The sequence below is a fragment of the Salvelinus fontinalis genome, chromosome 15 (assembly GCF_029448725.1).
Source record: "Salvelinus fontinalis isolate EN_2023a chromosome 15, ASM2944872v1, whole genome shotgun sequence".
NCBI lineage: Eukaryota > Metazoa > Chordata > Actinopteri > Salmoniformes > Salmonidae > Salvelinus > Salvelinus fontinalis.
Window position 1 is genome coordinate 18518162 of NC_074679.1, and position 25322 is coordinate 18543483.

A 25322-nucleotide genomic window follows, 5' to 3' on the forward strand; every position below is an offset into this window, starting at 1 on the left:
ACTCTTAGAAAAAAGGGTTCTAAAAGGGTTCTTCGGCTGTCCCCATAGAATGTTTTGGGTTCTATGTAGAACCCCTTTTACAGAGGGTTATACATGGAACCCAAAAGGGTTCTACCTAGAACCAAAGAAGGTTATACCTGCAACCAAAAAAGGTTCTTCAAAGGGTTCTCCTCTGAGGGCAGCCAAAGAACCCTTTAAGGTTCTAGATAGCAGCTTTTTGTGCTACGGGACTGTAGTCATTCAGTTCAGTTACTTTCCCTTTCTTGGGCACGGGGATGATAGTGGACACCTAGAAGCAGGTGGGGACAGTGGCCTGAGCTAGAAACAGATGGAAAATGTCCGAAAAACAGCTGGTCTGCACATACTCTGAGGGTGAGGGATGCCGTCTGGGCCGTCAACCTTGCCAGGGCTAATATGTTTGAATGACTTACATACGTCCTCCGTGGAGACTGCAAGTACATAGCCCTCAGGGGCTCGCATCGGGAGCTCAGAGTCATCGTTGTGCTCAAAGCGTGAGTGCATGTCTTGTTATAATAAATATAATAGATTTAATCCGTTATAAACGTATTTGTATCTTTTTTGCACTTCCTAGAATAGGGGTCAGTGACCTCTCTCTCTCTCTTGCTCTCTCTCTCACACACACACACACACACACACACTGGATAAAGACTCAACAACAGACACTATGAATCAAAATAAGAAACTGACAAATGTGAATTTACTCTGAGGCTCGGGTAAACTACACCGCTCTGTGTGGTAAACATCTGAATGATATTGTGTTTGTTTGTATGTGTGTGTGTGTGTGTGTGTGTGTGTGTGTGTGTGTGTGTGTGTGTGTGTGTGTGTGTGTGTGTGTGTGTGAGAGTGTGTGTGTGTGTGTGTGTGTGTGTGTGTGTGTGTGTGTGTGTGTGTGTGTGTGTGTGTGTGTGTGTGTGTGTGTGTGTGTGTGTGTGTGTGTGCCTGCGTGTACATGTTTGTTTGTGTGTGGAAAGATCAGGGCTATAATTACTGTGTATAATAATCCACTCTGTTGAGAAAGAAAAGCTATTTTTTACCCCCAAGGTTATGATTACCTGAACAAGGATTTGGGCAGACCTGATATTCTGTCATTTAGTCTGCCAGGAAATATCCCATAACCATATTAAGGGTCTATAACCAACCTCGATTAGATCAACCTGTGCCGAACGGCGAGCACCAGGAGAAAACCAAATAAGATGCATGGGCTTATTGATTGGCAGGGGATAAATGAGTTTATAATATTAATATAAATCTTTATTGTTTTCAGTCTCCTGATGCCAGAAAGGCTTCCCCAGTAATCAGTTTAAAAACTTCATTTTTCATCCTTACCCCAGCGAGGCAGGGGCTCGACCGATCGTACACGCATACACGTACACAACATACACACACACACACACACTCATCCCTCACCATTCGTATGGATTGCCAATCTGTGCTGTTCAGCAGCCTCTTGTTGATCTACTGAAAACACTCATCTAGCACATTTGCATCTAACTCAGGCCTCGATGTACCGTTCTCTCTCTTTCTCTCCTTCCCTCTCTCCCCACAGCTAAGAGATCTCAGTCACAGCTCTCTGCCTTAATACACTACACACAGCTATCAGTGAAGGTCATCCCGTAGCACACACACAGGGGCACACATACACACACACAGGGGCACACATACACACACACAGGGGCACACATACACACACACCACACACCTAATTAAGTGTTTTAATTGATTTTTATCAAATTACTCAGAATCCTCAAAAAAAAGATGAGTAGTAGAATTATTTTGAACAAAGAACCCCCCTCCCCCTTTCCCAGATATTTAGTCTGTTCTCCTCAGCCATTTAGTCTGTTCTCCTCAGCCATTTAGTGTGTTCTCCCCAGCCATTTAGTCTGTTCTCCCCAGTCATTTAGTGTGTTCTCCCCAGCCATTTAGTCTGTTCTCCCCAGCCATTTAGTCTGTTCTCCCCAGCCATTTAGTGTGTTCTCCTCAGCCATTTAGTCTGTTCTCCCCAGCCATTTAGTATGTTCTCCCCAGCCATTTAGTGTGTTCTCCCCAGCCATTTAGTCTGTTCTCCTCAGCCATTTATCCTGTTCTCCCCAGCCATTTAGTGTGTTCTCCCCAGCCATTTAGTGTGTTCTCCCCAGCCATTTAGTCTGTTCTCCTCAGCCATTTATCCTGTTCTCCCCAGCCATTTAGTCTGTTCTCCCCAGCCATTTAGTCTGTTCTCCCCAGCCATTTAGTGTGTTCTCCCCAGCCATTTATCCTGTTCTCCCCAGCTATTTAGTCTGTTCTCCTCAGCCATTTAGTCTGTTCTCCCCAGCCATTTAGTGTGTTCTCCCCAGCCATTTAGTCTGTTCTCCCCAGTCATTTAGTATGTTCTCCCCAGCCATTTAGTGTGCTCTCCCTAGCCATTTAGTGTGTTCTCCCCAGCCATTTAGTCTGTTCTCCCCAGCCATTTAGTGTGTTCTCCCCAGCCATTTAGTCTGTTCTCCCCAGCCATTTAGTCTGTTCTCCCTAGCCATTTAGTGTGTTCTCCCCAGCCATTTAGTCTGTTCTCCCCAGCCATTTAGTCTGTTCTCCCCAGCCATTTAGTGTGTTCTCCCCAGCCATTTAGTCTGTTCTCCCCAGCCATTTAGTGTGTTCTCCCCAGCCATTTAGTGTGTTCTCCCCAGCCATTTAGTCTGTTCTCCCCAGCCATTTAGTCTGTTCTCCCCAGCCATTTAGTGTGTTCTCCCCAGCCATTTAGTCTGTTCTCCCCAGCCATTTAGTCTGTTCTCCCTAGCCATTTAGTGTGTTCTCCCCAGCCATTTAGTATGTTCTCCCCAGCCATTTAGTCTGTTCTCCCCAGCCATTTAGTCTGTTCTCCCTAGCCATTTAGTGTGTTCTCCCCAGCCATTTAGTCTGTTCTCCCCAGCCATTTAGTGTGTTCTCCCCAGCCATTTAGTCTGTTCTCCCCAGCCATTTAGTGTGTTCTCCCCAGCCATTTAGTCTGTTCTCCCCAGCCATTTGTTCCCACAGATTGGAGAGAGGTTTTAATGGTGGATGTATACTGAACAAAAAATATAAAACGCAACATGCAACAATTTCAAAATTTTTACTGAGTTACAGTTCATATAAGGAAATCAGTCAATTGAAATAAATAAATTATGCCCTAATCTATGGATTTCACATGACTGGGCATGGATCATAAAACCAGTCAGTATCTGGTGAGATCACCATTTGCCTCATTTGCCACACATCTCCTTTGCATAGAGTTGATCAGGCAGTTGATTGTAGCCTGATGAATGTTGTCCCACTCCTATTCAATGGCTTTACGAATTTGCTGGATATTGTCAGGAACTGGAACACGATGCCGTATACGTCGATCCAGAGCATCCCACATTTGAAGAACTGGGACATTTTCAGCTTCCAGGAATTGTGTACAGATCCTTGCGACATGGGGCTGTGCATTATCATGCTGAAACATGAGTTGATGGCGGAAGATGACAATGGGCCTCAGGATCTCGTCACAGTACCTCTGTGCATTCAAATTACCATCGATAAAATGCAATTGTATTCGTTGTCCGTAGCTTATGCCTGGCCATACCATAACCCCACCCCCACGACGCCACACACACTGTCTGCTATCTGCCCGGTACAGTGGAAACCGGGATTCATCCATGAAGAGCACACTTCTCCAGCGTGCCAGTGGTCATCGAAGGTGAGCATTTGCCCACTGAAGTTGGTCACGACGCCAAACCGCAGTCAGGTCAAGACCCTGGTGAGGATGGAATAGCACACAGATGAGCTTCCCTGAGACAGTTTCTGACAGTTTGTGCAGAAATGTTTTCGGTTGTAAAAACCTAGTTTCATCAGCTATCTGGGTGGCTGGTCTCAGATGATCCCGCAGGTAAAGAATCTGGATGTGTAGGTCTTGTGCTGGCGTGGTTACACGTGGTCTGCGGTTGTTAGGCCGGTTGGACGTACTGCCAAGTTCTTTAAAACAACATTTAAGGTGGCTTATGGTAGAGAAACATTAAATTATCTGGCAACAGCTCTGGTGGACATTCCTGCAGTCAGCATGCCAATTGCACGCCCACTCAAAACTTGAGACATCTGTAGCATTGTGGTATGTGACAAAACTGCACATTTTAGAGTGACCTTTTATTGTCCCCAGAACCAGGTGCACCTGTGTAATGATCATGCAGTTTAGTCAGCTTCTTGATATGCCACACCTGCCCAGTGGATGGATTATCTTAGCAAATGAGAAATACTCACCAACAAGGATGTAAACAAATTTTTGCTCAAAATTTGAGAGAAATAAGCTTTTTGTGCAAATGGAACGTTTCTGGGATCTTCTATTTCAGCTCATGAAACATGGGACCAACACTTTACATGTTGCGTTTATATTTTTGTTCAGTATACTAACTGACTAACTGATGTCTCCGCCACATCATGGGTCTAGGCAGGGTTCAGAAGATGTGATCGGAGTGGAACGAGATGCATGCGTAATTTGTCTGGAGCATGGAGCAGATTTAAAACCTTTTGGATTGTCGGCCTTCTAACTCGCTCCAGTTTAGCTCCGTACCGCTCAGCCACAGCACTGGGCATGCTCTGTGGAGCATTTTTCATATCCTTCATCACTGTTCTTTGAATTAGACATATTCTGTTGTATTCAGACTACACCAACACTAATGCATAGAGATGTAGATATGAGTCGATCAAGAATAGGTCACACAGCCTGAGTAGTTAGCAAGACCACCAATGAACCCATGCAGCAGCACCAGATGTTTAGATTTTATATAGGCTATTGTTTAAAAATATATACATATATTACATATATATATTATATATAAATATATTTTTAACTGTGCTAAAGTTGTATATAATTCTGTCAAATGTGAGCGCAACAGTGCCAGTTCCAACTGAAGTATCAGATCGTCAATAGATTATAGAAAAAGCAAGTCGTTTTTTAACACAGCAGCTGCAAATCATCAGGCTGGTCCCTTTCAGTGATACCCATCCTGGATCCGGGATCCTCCTCATCAAAAAAGCTGACTAGCATAGCCTAGCCTAACGGGACAGGGATATCATATAATATAATTTTCATGAAATCACAAGTCCAATACAGCAAATGAAAGATAAACATCTTGTGAATCCAGCCATCATTTCCGATTTTTAAAATGTTTTACAGTGAAAACACAATATGTATTTCTATTAGCTAACCACAAAAGCCAAACACAAAACCGCATATTTTCACCATGTCTCTACCGCATAGGTAGCTTTCACAAAACCGACAAAATAGAGATAAAATTAGTCACTAACCAAGAAAGAACTTCATCAGATGACAGTCTTATAACATGTTATACAATACATTTATGTTTTGTTCGAAAATGTGCATATTTGAGGTATAAATCATAGTTTTACATTGCAGCTACCATCAAAAATATCACCAAAGCAGCCAGAATAATTACAGAGAGCAACGTGAAAATACCTAAATACTCATCATAAAACATTTATGAAAAATACATGGTGTACAGCAAATGAAAGATAAACATCTTGTGAATCCAGCTAATATTTATTTTACAGCGAAAACACAATATAGAATGTTATTATCACATGTATCAAATAAAATCAGAGCCGGAGATATTCGCTGTGTATACGTAACGCTTTTCAGAAGCCAATGTCGAGCTCCGCGGAGCGCCTTGGTAGACAAAGAAAATTCTAGACCTGCCACTCCAAAAGCTCTTGTTCGGCCTCAGAACAAGCTAGACCAAACTCACTAAAAGTGGCAGTGATAAAGCCTCTCTTGAAAAAGCCAAACCTTGACCCGGAAAATATAAAAAACTATCGGCCTATATCGAATCTTCCATTCCTCTCAAAAATTTTAGAAAAAGCTGTTGCGCAGCAACTCACTGCCTTTCTGAAGACAAACAATGTATACGAAATGCTTCAGTCTGGTTTTAGACCCCATCACAGCACTGAGACTGCACTTGTGAAGGTGGTAAATGACCTTTTAATGGCGTCAGACCGAGGCTCTGCATCTGTCCTCGTGCTACTAGACCTTAGTGCTGCCTTTGACACCATCGATCACCACATTCTTTTGGAGAGACTGGAAACCCAAATTGGTCTACACGGACAAGTTCTGGCCTGGTTTAGATCTTACCTGTCGGAAAGATATCAGTTTGTCTCTGTGAATGGTCTGTCCTCTGACAAATCAACTGTACATTTCGGTGTTCCTCAAGGTTCCGTTTTAGGACCACTATTGTTTTCACTATATATTTTACCTCTTGGGGATGTTATTCGAAAACATAATGTTAACTTTCACTGCTATGCGGATGACACACAGCTGTACATTTCAATGAAACATGGTGAAGCCCCAAAATTGCCCTCGCTAGAAGCCTGTGTTTCAGACATAAGGAAGTGGATGGCTGAAAACTTTCTACTTTTAAACTCGGACAAAACAGAGATGCTTGTTCTAGGTCCCAAGAAACAAAGAGATCTTCTGTTAAATCTGACAATTCATCTTGATGGTTGTAAAGTCGTCTCAAATAAAACTGTGAAGGACCTCGGCGTTACTCTTGACCCTGATCTCTCTTTTGACGAACATATCAACACTGTTTCAAGGACAGCTTTTTTCCATCTACGTAACATTGCAAAAATCAGAAATTTTCTGTCCAAAAATGATGCAGAAAAATTAATCCATGCATTTGTTACTTCTAGGTTAGACTACTGCAATGCTCTACTTTCCGGCTACCCGGATAAAGCACTAAATAAACTTCAGTTAGTGCTAAATACGGCTGCTAGAATCCTGACTAGAACCAAGAAATTTGATCATATTACTCCAGTGCTAGCTTCCCTACACTGGCTTCCTGTTAAGGCAAGGGCTGATTTCAAGGTTTTACTGTTAACCTATAAAGCGTTACATGGGCTTGCTCCTACCTATCTTTCCGAGTTGGTCCTGCCGTACATACCTACACGTACGCTACGGTCACAAGACGCAGGCCTCCTAATTGTCCCTAAAATTTCTAAGCAAACAGCTGGAGGCAGGGCTTTCTCCTATAGATCTCCATTTTTATGGAACAGTCTGCCTACCCATGTGAGAGACGCAGACTCGGTCTCAACCTTTAAGTCTTTACTGAAGACTTATCTCTTCAGTGGGTCATATGATTGAGTGTAGTCGGCCCAGGAGTGTGAGGGTGAACGGAAAGGCTCTGGAGCAACGAACCGCCCTTGCTGTCTCTCCAGGGCCGGTTCCCCTCTCTCCACTGGGATTCTCTGCCTCTAACCCTGTTACTGGGGCTGAGTCACTGGCTTGCTGGTGCTCTTTCATGCCGTCCCTAGGAGGGGTGCGTCACTTGAGTGGGTTGAGTTACTGACGTGAACTTCCTGTCTGGGTTGGCGCCCCCCCTTGGTTGTGCTGTGGTGGAGACCTTTGTGGGCTATACTCGGCCTTGTCTCAGGATTGTAAGTTGGTGGTTGAGGATATCCCTCTAGTGGTGTGGGGGCTGTGCTTTGGCAGAGTGGGTGGGGTTATATCCTTCCTGTTTGGCCCTGTCCGGGGGTTTCTTCGGATGGGGCCACAGTGTCTCCTGACCGCTCCTGTCTCAGCCTCCAGTATTTATGCTGCAGTAGTTTATGTGTCGGGGGGCTAGGGTCAGTTGGTTATACCTGGAGTACTTCTCCTGTCTTATCCAGTGTCCTGTGTGAATTTAAGTATGCTCTCTCTAATTCTCTCGTTCTCTATTTCTCTCTGAGAACCTGAGCCCTAGGACCATACGTTAGTACTACCGGGCATGCTGACACCTTGCTGTCCCCAGTCCGCCCGGCCTTGCTGCTATTCCAGTTTCAACTGTTTCTGCCTGCGGTTACGAAACCCCTACCTGTCCCAGACCTGCTGTTTTCAACTCTTAATGATCGGCTATGAAAAGCCAACTGAGATTTATTCCTGATTATTATTTGACCATGCTTGTCATTTATGAACATTTTGAAAATCTTGGCTCTCTCTAATTTTCTCCTTCTCTCTTTCTCTCGGAGGACCTGAGCCCTAGGACCATACGTCGGGACTACCGGCCGTGGTGACTCCTTGCTGCCCCCAGTCCGCCTGGCCTTGCTGCTATTCCAGTTTCAACTCTTCTGCCTGCGGTTATGGAACCCCTACCTGTCCCAGACCTGCTGTTTTCAACTCTTAATGATCGGCTATGAAAAGCCAACTGAGATTTATTCCTGATTATTATTTGACCATGCTTGTCATTTATGAACATTTTGAAAATCTTGGCTCTCTCTAATTTTCGCCTTCTCTCTTTCTTTCTCTCGGAGGACCTGGGCCCTAGGACCATGCGTCGGGACTGCCGCCCGTGGTGACTCCTTGCTGTCCCCAGTCCGCCTGGCCTTGCTGCTATTCCAGTTTCAGCTGTTCTGCCTGCGGTTATGGAACCGCCACCTGTCCCAGACCTGTTGTTTTTCAACTCTTAATGATCAGCTATGAAAAGCCAACTGAAAATTATTCATGATTATTATTTGACCATGCTTGTCACTTATGAACATTTTGAACATCTTGGCATAGTTCTGTTATAATCTCCACCCAGCACAGCCAGAAGAGGACTGGCCACCCCTCATAGCCTGGTTCCTCTCTAGGTTTCTTCCTAGGTTTTGGCCTTTCTAGGGAGTTTTTCCTAGCCACCGTGCTTCTACACCTGCATTCTAGCTGTTTGGGTTTTTAGGCTGGGTTTCTGTACAGCACTTCGAGATATTATCTGATGTACGAAGGGCTATATAAAATAAAATTGATTGATTGATTGATAGACACCCCATTCCACCTCTCACTGCCTGTTGACATCTAGTGGAAGGCGTATGAAGTGCATGCATATCGATAAATATAAGGCAATTGAATAGGCAGGCCCTGAAACAGAGACTCGTTTTCAGATTTTTCACTTCCTGCATGGAAGTTTGCTGCAAAATGAGTTCTCTTTTACTCACAGACATAATTCAAACAGTTTTAGAAACTTCTGAGTGTTTTCTATCCAATAGTAATAATAATATGCATATTGTATGATCTAGAAAAGCGTACGAGGCCGTTTCATTTGGGCACAATTTTTTCCAAAGTGAAAACAGCGCCCCCCTATTGACAAAAAGTTTTAATAACCTACTTCAATGTTGTTGAAATGTTAAAGCTTCTTAAGCTTCTTCAGACAGCCTACTTCAAAACCAAATGGTACAAAGTCACAAAAGTAAATGGGGTGTTTGTTAAATTACCTTTTGAAACAAAAAATGAATGGAGTGGGGGAAAAATCCAATGGGGCTGAAACCAGGGGTTGTTGTGTATGGGGCTGAAACCTGGGATTGGTGTGTATGGGGCTGAATCCTGGGGTTGGTGTGTATGGGGCTGAAACCAGAGGTTGGTGTGTATGGGGCTGAAACCAGAGGTTGGTGTGTATGGGGCTGAAACCAGAGGTTGGTGTGTATGGGGCTGAAACCACAGGTTGGTGTGTATGGGGCTGAATCCTGGGGTTGGTGTGTATGGGGCTGAAACCTGGGGTTGGTGTGTATGGGGCTGAAACCAGGGTTGGTATGTATGGGGCTGAAACCAGGGGTTGGTGTGTATGGGGCTGAAACCTGGGTTGGTGTGTATGGGGCTGAAACCAGGGTTGGTATGTATGGGGCTGAAACCTGGGGTTGGTGTGTATGGGGCTGAAACCTGGGTTGGTATGTTTGGGGCTGAAACCTGGGGTTGGTATGTATGGGGCTGAAACCAGGGTTGGTGTGTATGGGGCTGAAACCTAGGGTTTATGTTTATGGGGCTGAAACCAGAGGTTGGTGTGTATGGGGCTGAAACCAGAGGTTGGTGTGTATGGGGCTGAAACCAGGGTTGGTGTGTATCGGGCTGAACCCTGGAGTTGATGTGTATGGGGCTGAAACCTGGGGTTGGTGTGTATCGGGCTGAAACCTGGAGTTGATGTGTATGGGGCTGAAACCAGGGTTGGTGTGTATCGGGCTGAAACCTGGAGTTGATGTGTATGGGGCTGAAACCTGGAGTTGATGTGTACGGGGCTGAAACCAGGGGTTGGTGTGTACGGGGATGAAACCTGGGTTGGTGTGTATGGGGCTGAAACCTGGGGTTGGTGTGTATGGGGCAGAAAACAGGGGTTGGTGTGTTTGGGGCTAAAAAATGGGGTTGGTGTGTATGGAGCTGAAACCTGGGGTTGGTGTGTACGGGGATGAAACCTGGGTTGGTGTGCGTGGGGTTAATGTATGGGAGGTGATGTGTCTTACCTGCCAAGGCCAGGGTTGAAGCCATAGTGGAGCTCCTGACACTGGTCACACCTGCGTCCTCCCACAGAGGGGTCAACACACACACACTGCCCCGTCTGGCCGCCACACACCTGTCCCGACGAGCCCACCGGGTGACAGTCACACTCCACACACACGCTCACCTCAGACCCCAACTCTGACACAGAGAGGAAGTAACCTGGAATCAAATCAAATGGGTACGAAATTAGAGACAATACCTATCTATGGCCATACATACACAATACATTATACACAGCATGAAACAAGAACAATTTTGCCATAACCAAACCTGTGACAAACACATCATTGAGGAGAGGCCTAAAAGAAGGAGCATATTGGAATGATATCCAATTTAATTCTATTAGGGTTGCAAAATCCAGAAACATTTCCAAAATTCTGATTCCCTGAATATTGTCTCCATGACTATTCCAACCAGAAACGTGGAATTCCTGGATATTTTGGGATGCTACCAGAATTGAACCCTTGGTTTAATCTGTAATGCCTTTTGGATAAGGACATGTCATGCCATTCATCTTGTCTGGTATTGACTGTATAGACCTACATCTGACCACCTACTCCAGGGATCAGCAACTAGATTCAGCCACAAGCCCATATGTTTCTGGAGCAGATGGTCACGGGGCCAGAACATAATTACAAATCATTTGTAGACTGCCTATTGACAGCAAGAAGCCCAAACAGATATCATATTCTATTCAAACTGAACCATTTCAAACCTTGCTTACATTTGAATAAGATCACATATCTCTCTATAATGTGTGGGAATATATATGTCTAAAATTAAAATCACTTGATTTGCTGGTGTTTTAACAGTCTTTTATGTCCCAGATCCAAGTGACTTTCATTTTGGACATCTGTTCCAAAGAATTCCCACGCATAATAGAGAGATATATGTGATCGTATTCAAAACACTTCGGGGGCAAATAAAAAACCGTGCGGGCCAAATTCAGCCCGTGGGCCGACAGTTGGGAACCCTGCCATACACCTACCACAGGGCCTAAGAGGCATGACAAGGTCTGAGTGTGTGTGTGTGTGTGTGTGTGTGTTTGGCCCCTGAATGCGCTGTGGTGAGTATTACAGTAAACATGATGGTTCAGCTACGTTACTAACACAGTTCAGCAGCTGCTACTAATGACCCCACACACACTTATGAGCGAGCATGTACACACACACACAAACAAACAAACACACACAGACAGACAGAGGTGAAGAAGTGAAAGAGGTTGCCATGATCTATGCTCTCTAAGGTGCAGTTGACTGCACCGGGCAGCGGAGCCCCAATCGCCGATGGGTGAGTTGGCACCGGGCACATGAGAGATGGCCTGTAGCTAAGCTAAACGCTAATGCGCTAATGCCCACAGTGAATGCCAAGCACTCATCATCATTCCCCAGGACAAAGCACACACACACACAAATAGGAACACACACATACACATGCATACGCACACATACACACACATACACGCATACACACGCACACACACACACACATACACAGACATATGCACACATACGCAGGCACACGATAACACCGCTAGGAGCCAAGAAACAGAAAGACACACTACAGGGACCATCCATCCATCAGACAGAGAGAAAAGAACAGACAGAGTGTGTGATTTGAAAGAGAGAGAGACAGGGACAAAGGGAGTGAAAGAGGAGTGTGTTGAGCATTGTGGTAAACAGCATGGCAGCTTGTCGTCAATGCCAGAGCTGAGATGCTTCAGTGTAATGAGCTGAGAGCTGTGTGCGTCGATACTTATTCAACAGTAAGTATAAAGTATTACTGTGATATACAGTTGTTCTCCTACAGAGTTAAAGGTGTGAGTAACAGAGACAAACACAAACATTCTGTTGTTAAGCACTTCTACCATTACAAACCAGTTGGGTAGATTTATGAACAAACACAAACACACACACACTCACCTGGCCTACATCTACCGCAGTCCCTTCCGTGGCGCGTAGACACACACACACACTGCCCGGTGTCCGCGTCACACATCGTCCCCTCCACTGTTCCTGTGGGGTCACACACACACGGAACACACCCCTGGGATGACCACTGGGGGTCAAAGGTCATGTTGTAGTAGGGGTCAGGTGTGAGGTCATCGTAGAGGTCAGAGGTCGTGTTGTAGTAGTGTAGGGAGCAGCGTGTACACTGGGCACCCTCCACTCCCTCCCTACAGGGACACTGGGCATTGACGGGGTCACACACACCCCCCTCCAGGGTGCCACGGACGTCACACGCACACGCCAGACACCCCAAGGAGTTCCTCCTCTCCAGGCTGTGGTAACCACGACGACACGAGTCGCAGCGAGGTCCCTCAGTGTTTTCCTAAGTGATATATAAAAAATGACTAGTAGATAAGATAATTATCAGTAATAGATGTCAGTAAACATATTCTCACACACTCACCTTACACACACACTGTCCAGTCTCTGGGTCACACACAGTCCCAGGTACGGTCCCGTCAGGCGAGCAGAGACACGGGATGCAGGAGCCCGCCTGATGGAGGCCATAGAGGCCCCTGGCACAGGAGTCACAGCGCTGGCCCCCCACCCCCTCCCTGCACTCACACTGCCCCCCCTCTGGCTCACAGAAGGGGCTGAGGGACCCCACCGGGTTACAGTCACAGCCCACACAGCCATCAAGGTGAGAGGAATTTAACAGCTTGTAGCCATAGTCACACCTGTCACAGGTAAGACCTGAGAGAGAGCGAGAGAGATAGAAAGGAGAGAAAGCGAGGAGAGAGAGAGAGAGAGAGAAAGAAAGAAAGGGTACAGGATAGACAGAGAGATGCAATGTTAACACATTCCAAACTCAAAGCTCTGAAAGATGCAATCTGCAATACAACAACGAAGTGACTCTGTGACTAACTCAGCCTTCTCCTTGAATCATTTAATGTAGAGGATGTCTATATTAACAGCCATAAAAACTGGACCTTTCCCTCCTTAAAATACAGCCTGGTGAAATGTCTGTACGACTGACTGGTGCTTGGCCATAACCACCCCTTCTTACAGCTAGACTCATCTATCTCCATCATCATCACTCTGACTAACAGAACTAGTTTATGTCTTAACCTAGATCTTTTTTAAATGCAATATAGTGCTAAATCAACAAATAAGTAATTGTGTGAAGCATTACAAGAGTGTGTGTTTGCGCGTGTGTGTGTGTAAAGTCAGAAAAACGGCATCATTAGGCCAGGTCGTCTTTGTATGATGGATCACCCTCCTCAGGCAGAACATTTAATTTCACTGAGAGAGAAAATAAATAAATTAACAACTACGAGAGAGAGAGAGAGAGAGAGAGAGAGAGAGAGAGAGAGATGTGTGTAGAAATAACAGTGAGGCAGAGAGAGAGGTATTACCCCCTCTCAGTGGAGTGTAGTCTACATGGATTCCAACTAGCGTCATATTGGGGCTGTATTAAAATATAGAAAATATGCACAGGCAACGCTGGTTATTAGAACATACCATAGCTATTCCCTGACAGGCAATCTATCCCTAATGTTAGCCAGGCAGCCCCGGGGCAGAGCCGTTTAGACGCAGGAGTACCAGTGCCCCAGCCACTTGGCATTTCAGCTCCGCTCCCACCCAACTGCCCACAACCTGTTTAATGAAGTTATAGATATTGATGTATTTTTATTTTTGCCGTCCCATATTTCAAACCAGTGGTTATAGCAGCACGGTGAAGGATACGGCAGAGTTGAACAATGTGGTGGTGCTGGGTTGGTGTGTGTGAGTGAGTGAGTGAGTGAGTGACTGTGTGTGTGTGTGTGTGTGTGTGTGTGTGTGTGTGTGTGTGTGTGTGTGTGTGTGTGTGTGTGTGTGTGTGTGTGTGTGTGTGTGTGTGTGTGTGTGTGTGTGTGTGTGTGTGTGTGAGTGACTGTGTGTGTGTGTGTGTGTGTGTGTGTGTGTGTGTGTGTGTGTGTGTGTGTGTGTGTGTGTGTGTGTGTGTGTGTGTGTAGTGTGCGTGTGTAGTGTGTGTAGTGTGTAATGTGTAGTGTGTGTGTAGTGTGTGTGTGTAGTGTGTGTGTGTAGTGTGTGTGTGTAGTGTGTAATGTGTGTAGTGTGTGTGTAGTGTGTGTGTGTGTAGTGTGTGTGTGTAGTGTGCGTGTGTAGTGTGTGTAGTGTGTGTGTGTGTGTGTGTGTGTAGTGTGTAATGTGTAGTGTGAGTGCGTGTGTGTAGTGTGTGTGTGTAGTGTGTAATGTGAGTGTGTGTGTAGTGTGTAATGTGAGTGTGTGTGTAGTGTGTAGTGTGTGTGTGTGTGTGTAGTGTGTAGTGTGTGTGTGTGTGTAGTGTGTAGTGTGTGTGTGTGTGTGTCATGGTGATGGACACAGTACTAACAATACTGTGACATACACCCTGTCTGGAACACAGGACTTTCTCTGTACTGACTCTGTAGCTACTGGATGAATGGTTGTATGATGGTTGTATGTTGTATACTGCCTGTTTGGCCCTGTCCAGGGGTATCATCGGATGGGGCCACAGTGTCTCCTGACCTCTCCTGTCTCAGCCTCCAGTATTTATGCTGCAGTAGTTTATGTGTCGGGGGGCTAGGGTCAGTCTGTTATATCTGGAGTATTTCTCCTGTCTTATCCGGCGTCCTGTGTGAATTTAAGTAGTGGTGCTGGGTTGGTGTGTGTGAGTGAGTGACTGTGTGTGTGTGTGTGTGTGTGTGTGTGTGTGTGTGTGTGTGTGTGTGTGTGTGTGTGTGTGTGTGTGTGTGTGTGTGTGTGTGTGTGTGTGTGTGTGTGTGTGTGTGTGTGTGTGTGTGTGTGTGTGTGTGTGTGTGTGTGAGTGAATGACTGTGTGTGTGTGTGTGTGTGTGTGTGTGTGTGTGTGTGTGTGTGTGTGTGTGTGTGTGTGTGTGTGTGTGTGTGTGTGTGTGTGTGTGTGTGTGTGTGTGTGTGTGTGTGTGTGTGTGTGTGTGTGTCTGTTATATCTGGAGTATTTCTCCTGTCTTATCCGGCGTCCTGTGTGAGTGAGTGACTGTGTGTGTGTGTGTGTGTGTGTGTGTGTGTGTGTGTATGTGTGTGTGTGTGTGTGTGTGTGTGTGTGTGTGTGTGTGTGTGTGTGTGTGTGTGTGTGTGTGTGTGTGTGTGTGTGTGTGTGTGTGTGTGTGTGTGTTCTCCTGTCTTATCCGGCATCCTGTGTGAATTTAAGTATGCTCTCTCTAATTCTCTCTTTCTCTCTGTCTTTCTCTCTCTCGGAGGACCTGGGCCCTAGGACCATGCCTCAGGACTACCGTGCATGATGAATCCTTGCTGTCCCCAGTCCACCTGGCTATGCTGCTGCTCCAGTTTAAACTGTTCTGCCGGCAGCTATGGAACCCTGACCTGTTCACCGGACGTGTTACCTGTCTCAGACCTGCTGTTTTCAACTCTCTAGAGACAGCAGGAGCGGTAGAGATACTCTGAATGATCGGCTATGAAAAGCCAACTGACATTTACTCCTGAGGTGCTGACCTGTTGCACCCTCGACAACCACTGTGATAATTATTATTTGACCATGCTGGTCATTTATGAACATTTGAACATCTTGGCCATGTTCTGTTATAATCTCCACCGGGCACAGCCAGAAGAGGACTGCCCTCCCCCCAGAGCCTGGTTCCTCTCTAGGTTTCTTCCTAGGTTTTGGCCTTTCTAGGGAGTTTTTCCAAGCCACCGTGCTTCTACACCTGTATTGCTTGCTGTTTGGGGTTTTAGGCTGGGTTTCTGTACAACACTTTGAGATATCAGCTGTTGTAAAAGGGCTATATAAATACATTTGATTTGATTTGATGATGGTTGTATAGTTCCTATTAATAACGAAGCCTAGTATTGACACGGCTTATCTTTACCTGCAAATGACATGTTAACTCTGACATAGTGTATTTTTCTGGCTCTATTGTATACTTGTGTTGTGGTTTCTTTAGCTTTGGTTTACATTCATAATGATCACTACCTGTGGTTGTAGGGTTGATCTTCTGCAGCTTTGGTTTAGAGTAACATCGTGAAGCCAAATGAACTGGAGAACGATCAGGCAGTCACAACATGATTCCTCTAATAGTTTTGTAGTGTTCTATTTGTTACATGCAACTCAGTTTGGATTCTGTTCATTTCAGTGCACCACTGCTTCTACAGGCCTGCTGTACTACAGCCACTAACATCCAGCTAACCAACAGTAACCAGGACAGAGACGTACACCACTGCTTCTACAGGCCTGCTGTACTACAGCCATTAACATCCAGCTAACCAACAGTAACCAGGACAGAGACGTACACCACTGCTTCTACAGGCCTGCTGTACTACAGCCATTAACATCCAGCTAACCAACAGTAACCAGGACAGAGACGTACACCACTGCTTCTACAGGCCTGCTGTACTACAGCCATTAACATCCAGCTAACCAACAGTAACCAGGACAGAGACGTACACCACTGCTTCTACAGGCCTGCTGTACTACAGCCATTAACATCCAGCTAACCAACAGTAACCAGGACAGAGACATACACCACTGCTTCTACAGGCCTGCTGTACTGCAGCCATTAACATCCAGCTAACCAGCAGTAACCAGGACAGTGACAGAGTGTGTGTATTAATAAAGTGGTTTTACATTCTTCTATCTATTAAATAAGAGTAATGACATCTACTATCTGGGTCAGCTCTGTAGTTTACCATTAAATCATAGGTAAGTGGGAGTGGGTGTGAGTGTGTCTGTTTTGGTGTGTGTATGCGTGAGCCCGCACATGCGTGTATTTCTACAGTTTGCATGTATTGGGGCATGACCCCCCCCCATCTTGCTCCTCAGCTAACAGTATATCACCATTTCAAATACTATTATGTACACAATGCACTTATGAAGCCGCTGCTCCCCTCAAACACCCAGCTGGTAATAAATTGCCGTAATCAGATCTAATTTCAGAAAAATACCTATGGGAGCTAAATAAATGATAAAGAGTGGGGTATTGTAAGAAGAGTGAAAAGGAGGTGGGGACCGGGACAGTTTGTTCTAATCCACTTGTCATTGAATTAGAGAATTAAAATGAGGTGGACGCTGATATCCTGGCTTAGCAATAAACATGGTGTGTTGAGTAGGATTCGTTTTGCATTTGATAGGAGATTCTTGAAAGACACTCAGGAGAGAAACGGAGCAGATTTATCACAAAGGAGCGAGGAAGAAACGGCCATCTTGGCTGCCGCTAGTGGTGATGTCATGAAAAGAAGGGCTGTGTGTGTGTGGTGTGTGTTTTGGGAAAAGAAAGAAACAGACAGATTGGCCAAGAATGTGCTGACAGCAACCTAATCATAGCACTTACATATAGGTTAGTCTATGTGTTAGTCACTTTACCATATTATAAATTCAAACAATTCATGTTTATGTTTAATGTTTCTTGCAAATGAGTACATATAACTAAATATCTTCTAGAATGAAAAAAACTAACAAATGTTGTTTCACTCTTTAATCAACTGTACTCTCTCATTATCCTTTGGGAAAGAGAGATAGATGGGGGAAAAAAAGATAAGGAGAGGAAGGTAGTGATAAAATAATGTATGTGTTGAAAGATATTGATACAATAAATCCACTATGAAACCTTAACTGTATGAAATTGATTAGAATCATAAAATTATAATCTGATGATGTGTGTAGGTTTAGTCGGAATTAGGTTAAACAATGTATCTGTATAATGGAAAAACACAGACTGTCTGAGCAAGGCGTAGCTTAGGATTTGAACTTGTTTGTGTGTGCCTAAGAAAAAAAATGAGAACAGTTAAACTGTGTTTGGACCGACCTGGCTAGGCCTCTGAGGAACCTATGATAGGACAGGGAGTCCTTCTCAAGGTTCCTCTAATCTCGGGGGAATGGAACTGTCGGCTGGGTAGTGATACACAGTGGTGAGAACACTGGAGAAGGATACAACTCACCTACTGTTTGTGTGTATGTATGTGTGCCAGTATAAAATGGATGTTTTTGTACAACGGACTAGGACGTCCTCGTGAATAAACATTTTGACTATTGTAAGCTGAGAAATTTGTCTGTTTCATTTAAACCAGAATCTTACAAACTCTGGGTTGCAGACTGAGTAGATTAATTGAATTTTATGAACATTGATAACAAAATTCTCATAACAGGTAGTGAGAGCAGAAATATAGAGAAGATGATGAAGCAAGAGAGAGACAGAGAGGGAGAGAGAGAGAGAGAGAAGAGAGAGTGAGAAAGAGAGAAAAGAGAGTGAGAGAGAAGAGAGTGAGAGAGAAGAGAGAGAAACAGAGAAGAGAGAGAAAGAGAAAGGAGAGAGAAAAAAGAGGAGTAGAGAGAGAGAGAGAGAGAGAAAGAGAGAAAAGAGAGTGAGAGAGAAGAGAGAGTAAGAGAGAAGAGAGAAACAGAGGAGAGAGAAAAAAGAGAGGAGAGAGAGAGAGAAAGAGAGAGTGATGTGTGTAGAAATAACAGTGAGGCAGAGAGAGAGAGAGGCCTCCCATGTGCTCCTATGACCAGAGCCATCACCCAGAAGTGCTAACTTGCTACCTACCGATTACGTGTGTCTTGCACTGGCACTGTCCTGACTGCTGGTGACAGGTGCTGTCGTCTCCCCGGGTGCCTGCAGCGCTGCAGCCGCACGGCAGACAGCCCTCGGGGCCCAACGGCTGCAGAGAGTAGAATCCAACCTGACACACATCACACCGCCTGCCAGACACACGCCTCTTACACTTACACTGGCCCCCCACCTAGAGAGAATAGGAGAGGGGGATGGAGGGAGAGGGTGTGGTAGGGGGAGGGAGGGATGGAGGAAGGGAGATGGGGAAGAGAGAAAAAGAGAGGGAATGAGAGGAGTGCGGAGAGAGAGAGAGGGGAGGGGAGATGAGTAGGGGCGGAGAGAAGGGAGGAGAGGAGCGAGGAGAGGAAGAGATGGAGAGACATGTTACCAATTAGTCTACCTGTGCAGCAGTGCATTGTGGGAGCGTGTCACGGATGGGCAGCTCGAACTCACCGAGGCCTCTCAATTATTTTGAATGAGGGAGGAGGAAAGAAGGATGAGGAGGGTAGGTTAAAGAGGTGATAGCACCTGAGAGACTGAGGGGCAGTGCATGTGTGTGTGTGTGTGTGTGTGTGTGTGTGTGTGTGTGTGTGTGTGTGTGTGTGTGTGTGTGTGTGTGTGTGTGTGTGTGTGTGTGTGTGTGTGTGTGTTTGTGTGTGTGTGTGTGTGTGTGTGTGTGTGTGTGTGTGTGTGTGTGTGTGTGTGTGTGTGTGTGTGTGTGTGTGTGTGTGTTTGCTGAGAAGTGCTTGCATTGTTTGTTTGTTTGTGTGTTTGGTTAGGTGTTTGGTTAGTTGGCTGCGTATTTCACCAAAAGAACATGACATACAAACCAAACCAATCGAGCTCAGCATTGGACCGTAGACAACGACTATGTCCCAACTTATCTCTCCATCCTCCCAAAGTGTGCACTTGTTCACTTCCCTACACTGATTTGAAGGTAAAATGACTAGTATCAGAAATATGGTGGAAACTCCCAGGAGCCCCTGACTCCACCAAAGCAGTGAAAGAGAAAGGAAATATTAGAGGGAAAGCCATGAATCTATGGAGCTATAGAGGGAGTTATCCTTCACTGGGAGAGTTTACAACAGCTACTATTCTCCTTGGGACTGACCCTCAGATTGATTTTGAATTTGTCATCCACTGTCTCTGTCGACATCACCTGTCTCTCCAGAATGGCCACCGTGATATTCAGCTAAAGAAAGGGAGGGAATATGGGGTTTCTCTCTAGAGGGCTGGGAGCAGTAATGACACTTTTACATACTCACTCTCAGTCTCCCACATCACACAGCTATTTAACCTGATAGATGGCTCTGGGAGAACCAACACATGGCTCTGGGAGAACCAACACATCCGTGGAGGCTCTATGACAGGGCTGTTCAATTCCGGTCCTGGAGGGCCAAAACACTTCTGGTTTTCCTCCTCTCCTTCCAATCAGGGACTAATTCAGACCTGGGGCACCAGGTGTGTGCAATTAACTACCAGGTAGGCCTGGAATTGAATAGCCCTGGTCTATGGTAAACTAAAGTATGGGAATACTAGAAGGGGAGAGAGGAGGAAGAGAAAAAAGGAGGGATGAAAAGAAAGAAGAGGGAGGAGGAGGAAGAGGAGAAGGATGAAGAAGACGAGATGAAAGAAGGGGAAGCCTATCTGGTGACACTCCAGACTGATGTTGATTATGCCTACAGGAGGGCTCAGGTAGAGTGAAGGAGGAAGAATCTGGTGACACACCAGACTGATGTTGATTATGCCTACAGGAGGGCTCAGGTAGAGTGAAGGAGGAAGAATCTGGTGACACACCAGACTGATGTTGATTATGCCTACAGGAGGGCTCAGGTAGAGTGAAGGAGGAAGAATCTGGTGACACACCAGACTGATGTTGATTATGCCTACAGGAGGGCTCAGGTAGAGTGAAGGAGGAAGAATCTGGTGAAACACCAGACTGATGTTGATTATGCCTACAGGAGGGCTCAGGTAGAGTGAAGGAGGAAGAATCTGGTGACACACCAGACTGATGTTGATTATGCCTACAGGAGGGCTCAGGTAGAGTGAAGGAGGAAGAATCTGGTGACACACCAGACTGATGTTGATTATGCCTACAGGAGGGCTCAGGTAGAGTGAAGGAGGAAGAATCTGGTGAAACACCAGACTGATGTTGATTATGCCTACAGGAGGGCTCATGTAGAGTGAAGGAGGAAGAATCTGGTGACACACCAGACTGATGTTGATTATGCCTACAGGAGGGCTCAGGTAGAGTGAAGGAGGAAGAATCTGGTGAAACACCAGACTGATGTTGATTATGCCTACAGGAGGGCTCAGGTAGAGTGAAGGAGGAAGAATCTGGTGACACACCAGACTGATGTTGATTATGCCTACAGGAGGGCTCAGGTAGAGTGAAGGAGGAAGAATCTGGTGACACACCAGACTGATGTTGATTATGCCTACAGGAGGGCTCAGGTAGAGTGAAGGAGGAAGAATCTGGTGACACTCCAGACTGATGTTGATTATGCCTACAGGAGGGCTCAGGTAGAGTGAAGGAGGAAGAATCTGGTGAAACACCAGACTGATGTTGATTATGCCTACAGGAGGGCTCAGGTAGAGTGAAGGAGGAAGAATCTGGTGACACACCAGACTGATGTTGATTATGCCTACAGGAGGGCTCAGGTAGAGTGAAGGAGGAAGAATCTGGTGACACTCCAGACTGATGTTGATTATGCCTACAGGAGGGCTCAGGTAGAGTGAAGGAGGAAGAATCTGGTGACACACCAGACTGATGTTGATTATGCCTACAGGAGGGCTCAGGTAGAGTGAAGGAGGAAGGAGGTAGAAAAGGAAAAAGAATAGGTCCTTACCGGGTGACAATCCAGACTACCGTTGATGGAGCCAGGTGTGTGACAGTCACATGGTCGACACACAACCTCTGACCTGGGGTCAGCAACCCCCTCCCTGTAGAACTGACTAACACAGGACTCACAGCTACGACCTGGAAGGAGAGAGATGGGGGAGGGACGGGGGGAGGGGGAGAGAATGAGAGATAGAGGGAGGGAGGGGGGACAGAGGAGGGAGGGATAGAGAGGGAGGGAGGGGGGACAGAGGAGGGAGTGAGAGAGAGGGGGGAGGGCGGGGGAGAGAATGAGAGATAGAGGGAGGGAGGGGGCACAGAGGAGGGAGAGAGAGAGAGGGGGGAGGGGCAGGGGGAGGGGGAGAGAATGCGAGATAGAGGGAGGGAGGGAGAGAGAGAGAAAGGGTGGGGAGGACAGCGAGAGAGGGGGAGAGGGGAGAGAGGGGGAAAGGGTGAGAGATAAAGGAGGGGGTGGAGGGCAAGGGGTAGAGGTGAGTGATAGGGTGGGCGTAGGTGTGTGAGGTGGTAGAGGCAGGGGTGGAGGGTAATTTAATATTCATTTCTCTACCATAAGTCGATTGCAACATCATTTTAGAGAATTTGGCAGTACGTCCAACCGGCCTCACAACTGCAGACCGAGTGTATATGGCGTCGTGTGGGCGAGCGATTTGCTGATGTCAACGTTGTGAACAGAGTGCCCCATGGTGGGGTTATGGTATGGGCAGGCATAAGTTATGGACAACAAACACAACTGCATTTTATTGATGACAATTTGAATGCACAGCGATACCATGATGAGATCCTGAGGCCCATTTCGTGCCATTCATTCAGCAGGCATCACCTCATGTTTCAGCATGGTAATAAACGGCCCCGTGTAGCAAGGATCTGTACACAATTCCTGGAAGCTGAAAATATCCCAGTTCTTCCATGGCCTGCATGCTCACCAGACATGTCACACATTGAGCATGTTTGGGATGCTCTGGATCGACGTGTATGACAGCGTGTTACAGTTCCCGCCAATATCCAGCAACTTCGCACAGCCATTGTTGAGGAGTGAGACAACATTCCACAGGCCACAATCAACCTGCTGATCAAGATGTGTCACGCTGCATGAGGCAAAAGGTGGTCACATCAGATACTGACTGGTTTTATGATCCACGCCACTAGTGTTTATTTAAGGTATCTGTGACCAACAGATGCATATCTGTATTCCCAGTCATGTGAAATCCATAGATTAGGGGCTAATTAATTTATTTCAATTGAATGATTTCCTTATATGAACTGTAACTCAGTAAAATCTTTGAAATTGTTGTATGTTGTGTTTATATTTTTGTTCAGTATAGTTACATACCTGTAGTATTGTGCATACAGTCGTCACACACCCCTCCCCCTCCTCTGTAGTGTTCAGTGGGGTGGGCGTCAGCTGTGATGTCATAGTGACAGGAAAGGGCGTGGCCATGGCAGTCACATGGTCGACAGCTGTAGGCTTGGACCTGGTCACCTGACCTGAAGGGTTTGTCATTGTAGAGCGGGGCACAGCGCTGGCACTGTAACACACACACATAAATAATTAACAGACAAACAGAACGAAATAATTTATCAAATGTATGTTTTACGGTAACTGTAAATATAAAGCATTTTTTTCCTATTCTATTAAAACAAAACGGACATCTCAGAGGACCTCTGTTAGGCAAGAGCATTGACAACAGAGAGCAACACAGGTAGAATAGAGCACAAACAACATATTCCCCTTCTGCACCTTTTATTAAAGAGAGAAACAGTACACATTCACAATCGGATGTCATTCATTGTGTTGCCATTGTGTCATGAATATATAAAACTCCACCCCTCACTCTCCTGTATTCACATTGAAATGTACAGACACACCATAGGGAAATCAGGTAGGGAAATTAAAAGTGACTTTCAACAACAGCATCGTTAAAATAGGCCACTTTTATGTCAAAACAAGCATGTCGAGGTGTGAGGCGTAGAGAAAAAAAGACAAGGAATGAAAATGTATTTTCGTGTTGGCGCTGAAGCTCCGATGGTCTTTGATTCTGTTCAGCAGTCAGTACAAATTATGGTGGACAAGAGGAGCATCAAATGGAATGATTAAAAATGTATTAAAAAACATGGGGCTCCCTGGTGACACACTCACACACAGACAAACCTGTGCTGCTACGCCGCTGTCTGACACACTGAGAGATGGAGGAAGGAGAGAGAGAGGGAGGGAGGGATGAGGGACGTGGAGAAGGAGTGGGTAGGAGGAGGGATAGCTTATAGAGAGGGAGAGGCAGGACAGGAAGAGAAAGAAAAGGGGGAGCGGGAGATAGAAAGGGGGAAGAAGAGAGAGATGGAGGGGGAAGAAGACACATTGAGGCAGATTGGGGCTGAAAGTCCTGCTGAGTGGAGGGCCTCAAGTCCACAGGGAATCACTAACCCAGAGAGAGAGAGAGAGAGAGAGAGAAAGAGAGAGAGACAGAGAGTGAGTGAGGGAGAGAGAGAGAGAGAGGGAGAGATAGCAAGAGCGAGACAGGGGGGGGGGGGGAGAGAGAGAGAGAAAGAGACTGTAGGAGATGGGGTAACAGCAGAGAGAGAGAGAGAGAGAGCCCCACCCTTTACAACATATATATATATCAACGAATTGGTGAGGGGACTAGAACAGTCTGCAGCATCCGGCCTCACCCTACTAGAATCTGAAGTGAAATGTCTACTGTTTGCTGATGATCTGGTGCTTCTGTCCCCAGCCAAGGAGTGCCTACAGCAGCACCTAGATCTTCTGCACAGATTCTGTCAGACCTGGGCCCTGACAGTAATTCTCAGTAAGACAAAAATAACGGTGTTCCTAAAAAGGTCCAGTCGCCAGGACCACAAATACAAATTCTATCTAGACACCGTTGCCCTAAAGCACACAAAAATCTATACATACCTTGGCCTAAACATCAGCACCACAGGTAACTTCCACAAAGCTGTGAACGATCTGAGAGACATGGCAAGAAGGCGAGAAGGGCCTTCTACGCCATCAAAAGATAACATCAAATTTGACATACCAATTAGGATCTGGCTAAAAATACTTGAATCAGTTATAGAACCCATTGCCCTTAATGGTTGTGAGGTCTGGGGTCCGCTCACCAACCAAGAATTCACAAAATGGGACAAACACCAAACTGCATGCAAAATTCTGCAAAAATATCTTCTGTGTACAATGTAAAACACAAAATAATGCATGCAGAGCAGAATTAGGCCGATACCCACTAATAATCAAAATCCAGGATTTTTTTTCTAAATTCTACAACCTAAAAGGAAGCGATTCCCAAACTTTCCATAACAAAGCCATCACCTACAAAGAGATGAACCTGGAGAAAAGCCCCCTAAGTAAGCTGGCCCTGGGGCTCTGTTCACAAACACAAACAGACCCCACAGAGCCCCAGGACAGCAACACAATTAGACCCAACCAAATCATGAGAAAACAAAAAGATAATTACTTGACACATTGGAAAGAATTTACAAAACAACTGAGCAAACTAAAATTTGATCTGGCCCTAAACAGAGAGTACACAGTGACAGAATACCTGACCACTGTGACTGACCCAAACTTAAGGAAAGCTTTGACTATGTACAGACTCAGTGAGCATAGCCTTGCTATTGAGAGGCCATAGGCAGACCTG

General features: G+C 45.8%; 1 protein-coding gene across 1 annotated transcript in view; it reads right to left on the bottom strand.

The window, feature by feature from the left end:
• The window catches only part of ush2a (Usher syndrome 2A (autosomal recessive, mild)), a 504211-nt gene that overhangs the window by 377341 nt on the left and 101548 nt on the right, over positions 1-25322 (bottom strand). The window contains exons 11-16 of the mRNA XM_055862864.1: positions 23006-23201; positions 21665-21795; positions 18810-19005; positions 12713-13002; positions 12223-12631; positions 10264-10459 (exon numbers count right to left, since the gene is read on the bottom strand). Of these exons, the coding sequence (XP_055718839.1) occupies positions 10264-10459; positions 12223-12631; positions 12713-13002; positions 18810-19005; positions 21665-21795; positions 23006-23201 (1418 nt within the window). The remainder of the gene's footprint in view (positions 1-10263; positions 10460-12222; positions 12632-12712; positions 13003-18809; positions 19006-21664; positions 21796-23005; positions 23202-25322) is intronic.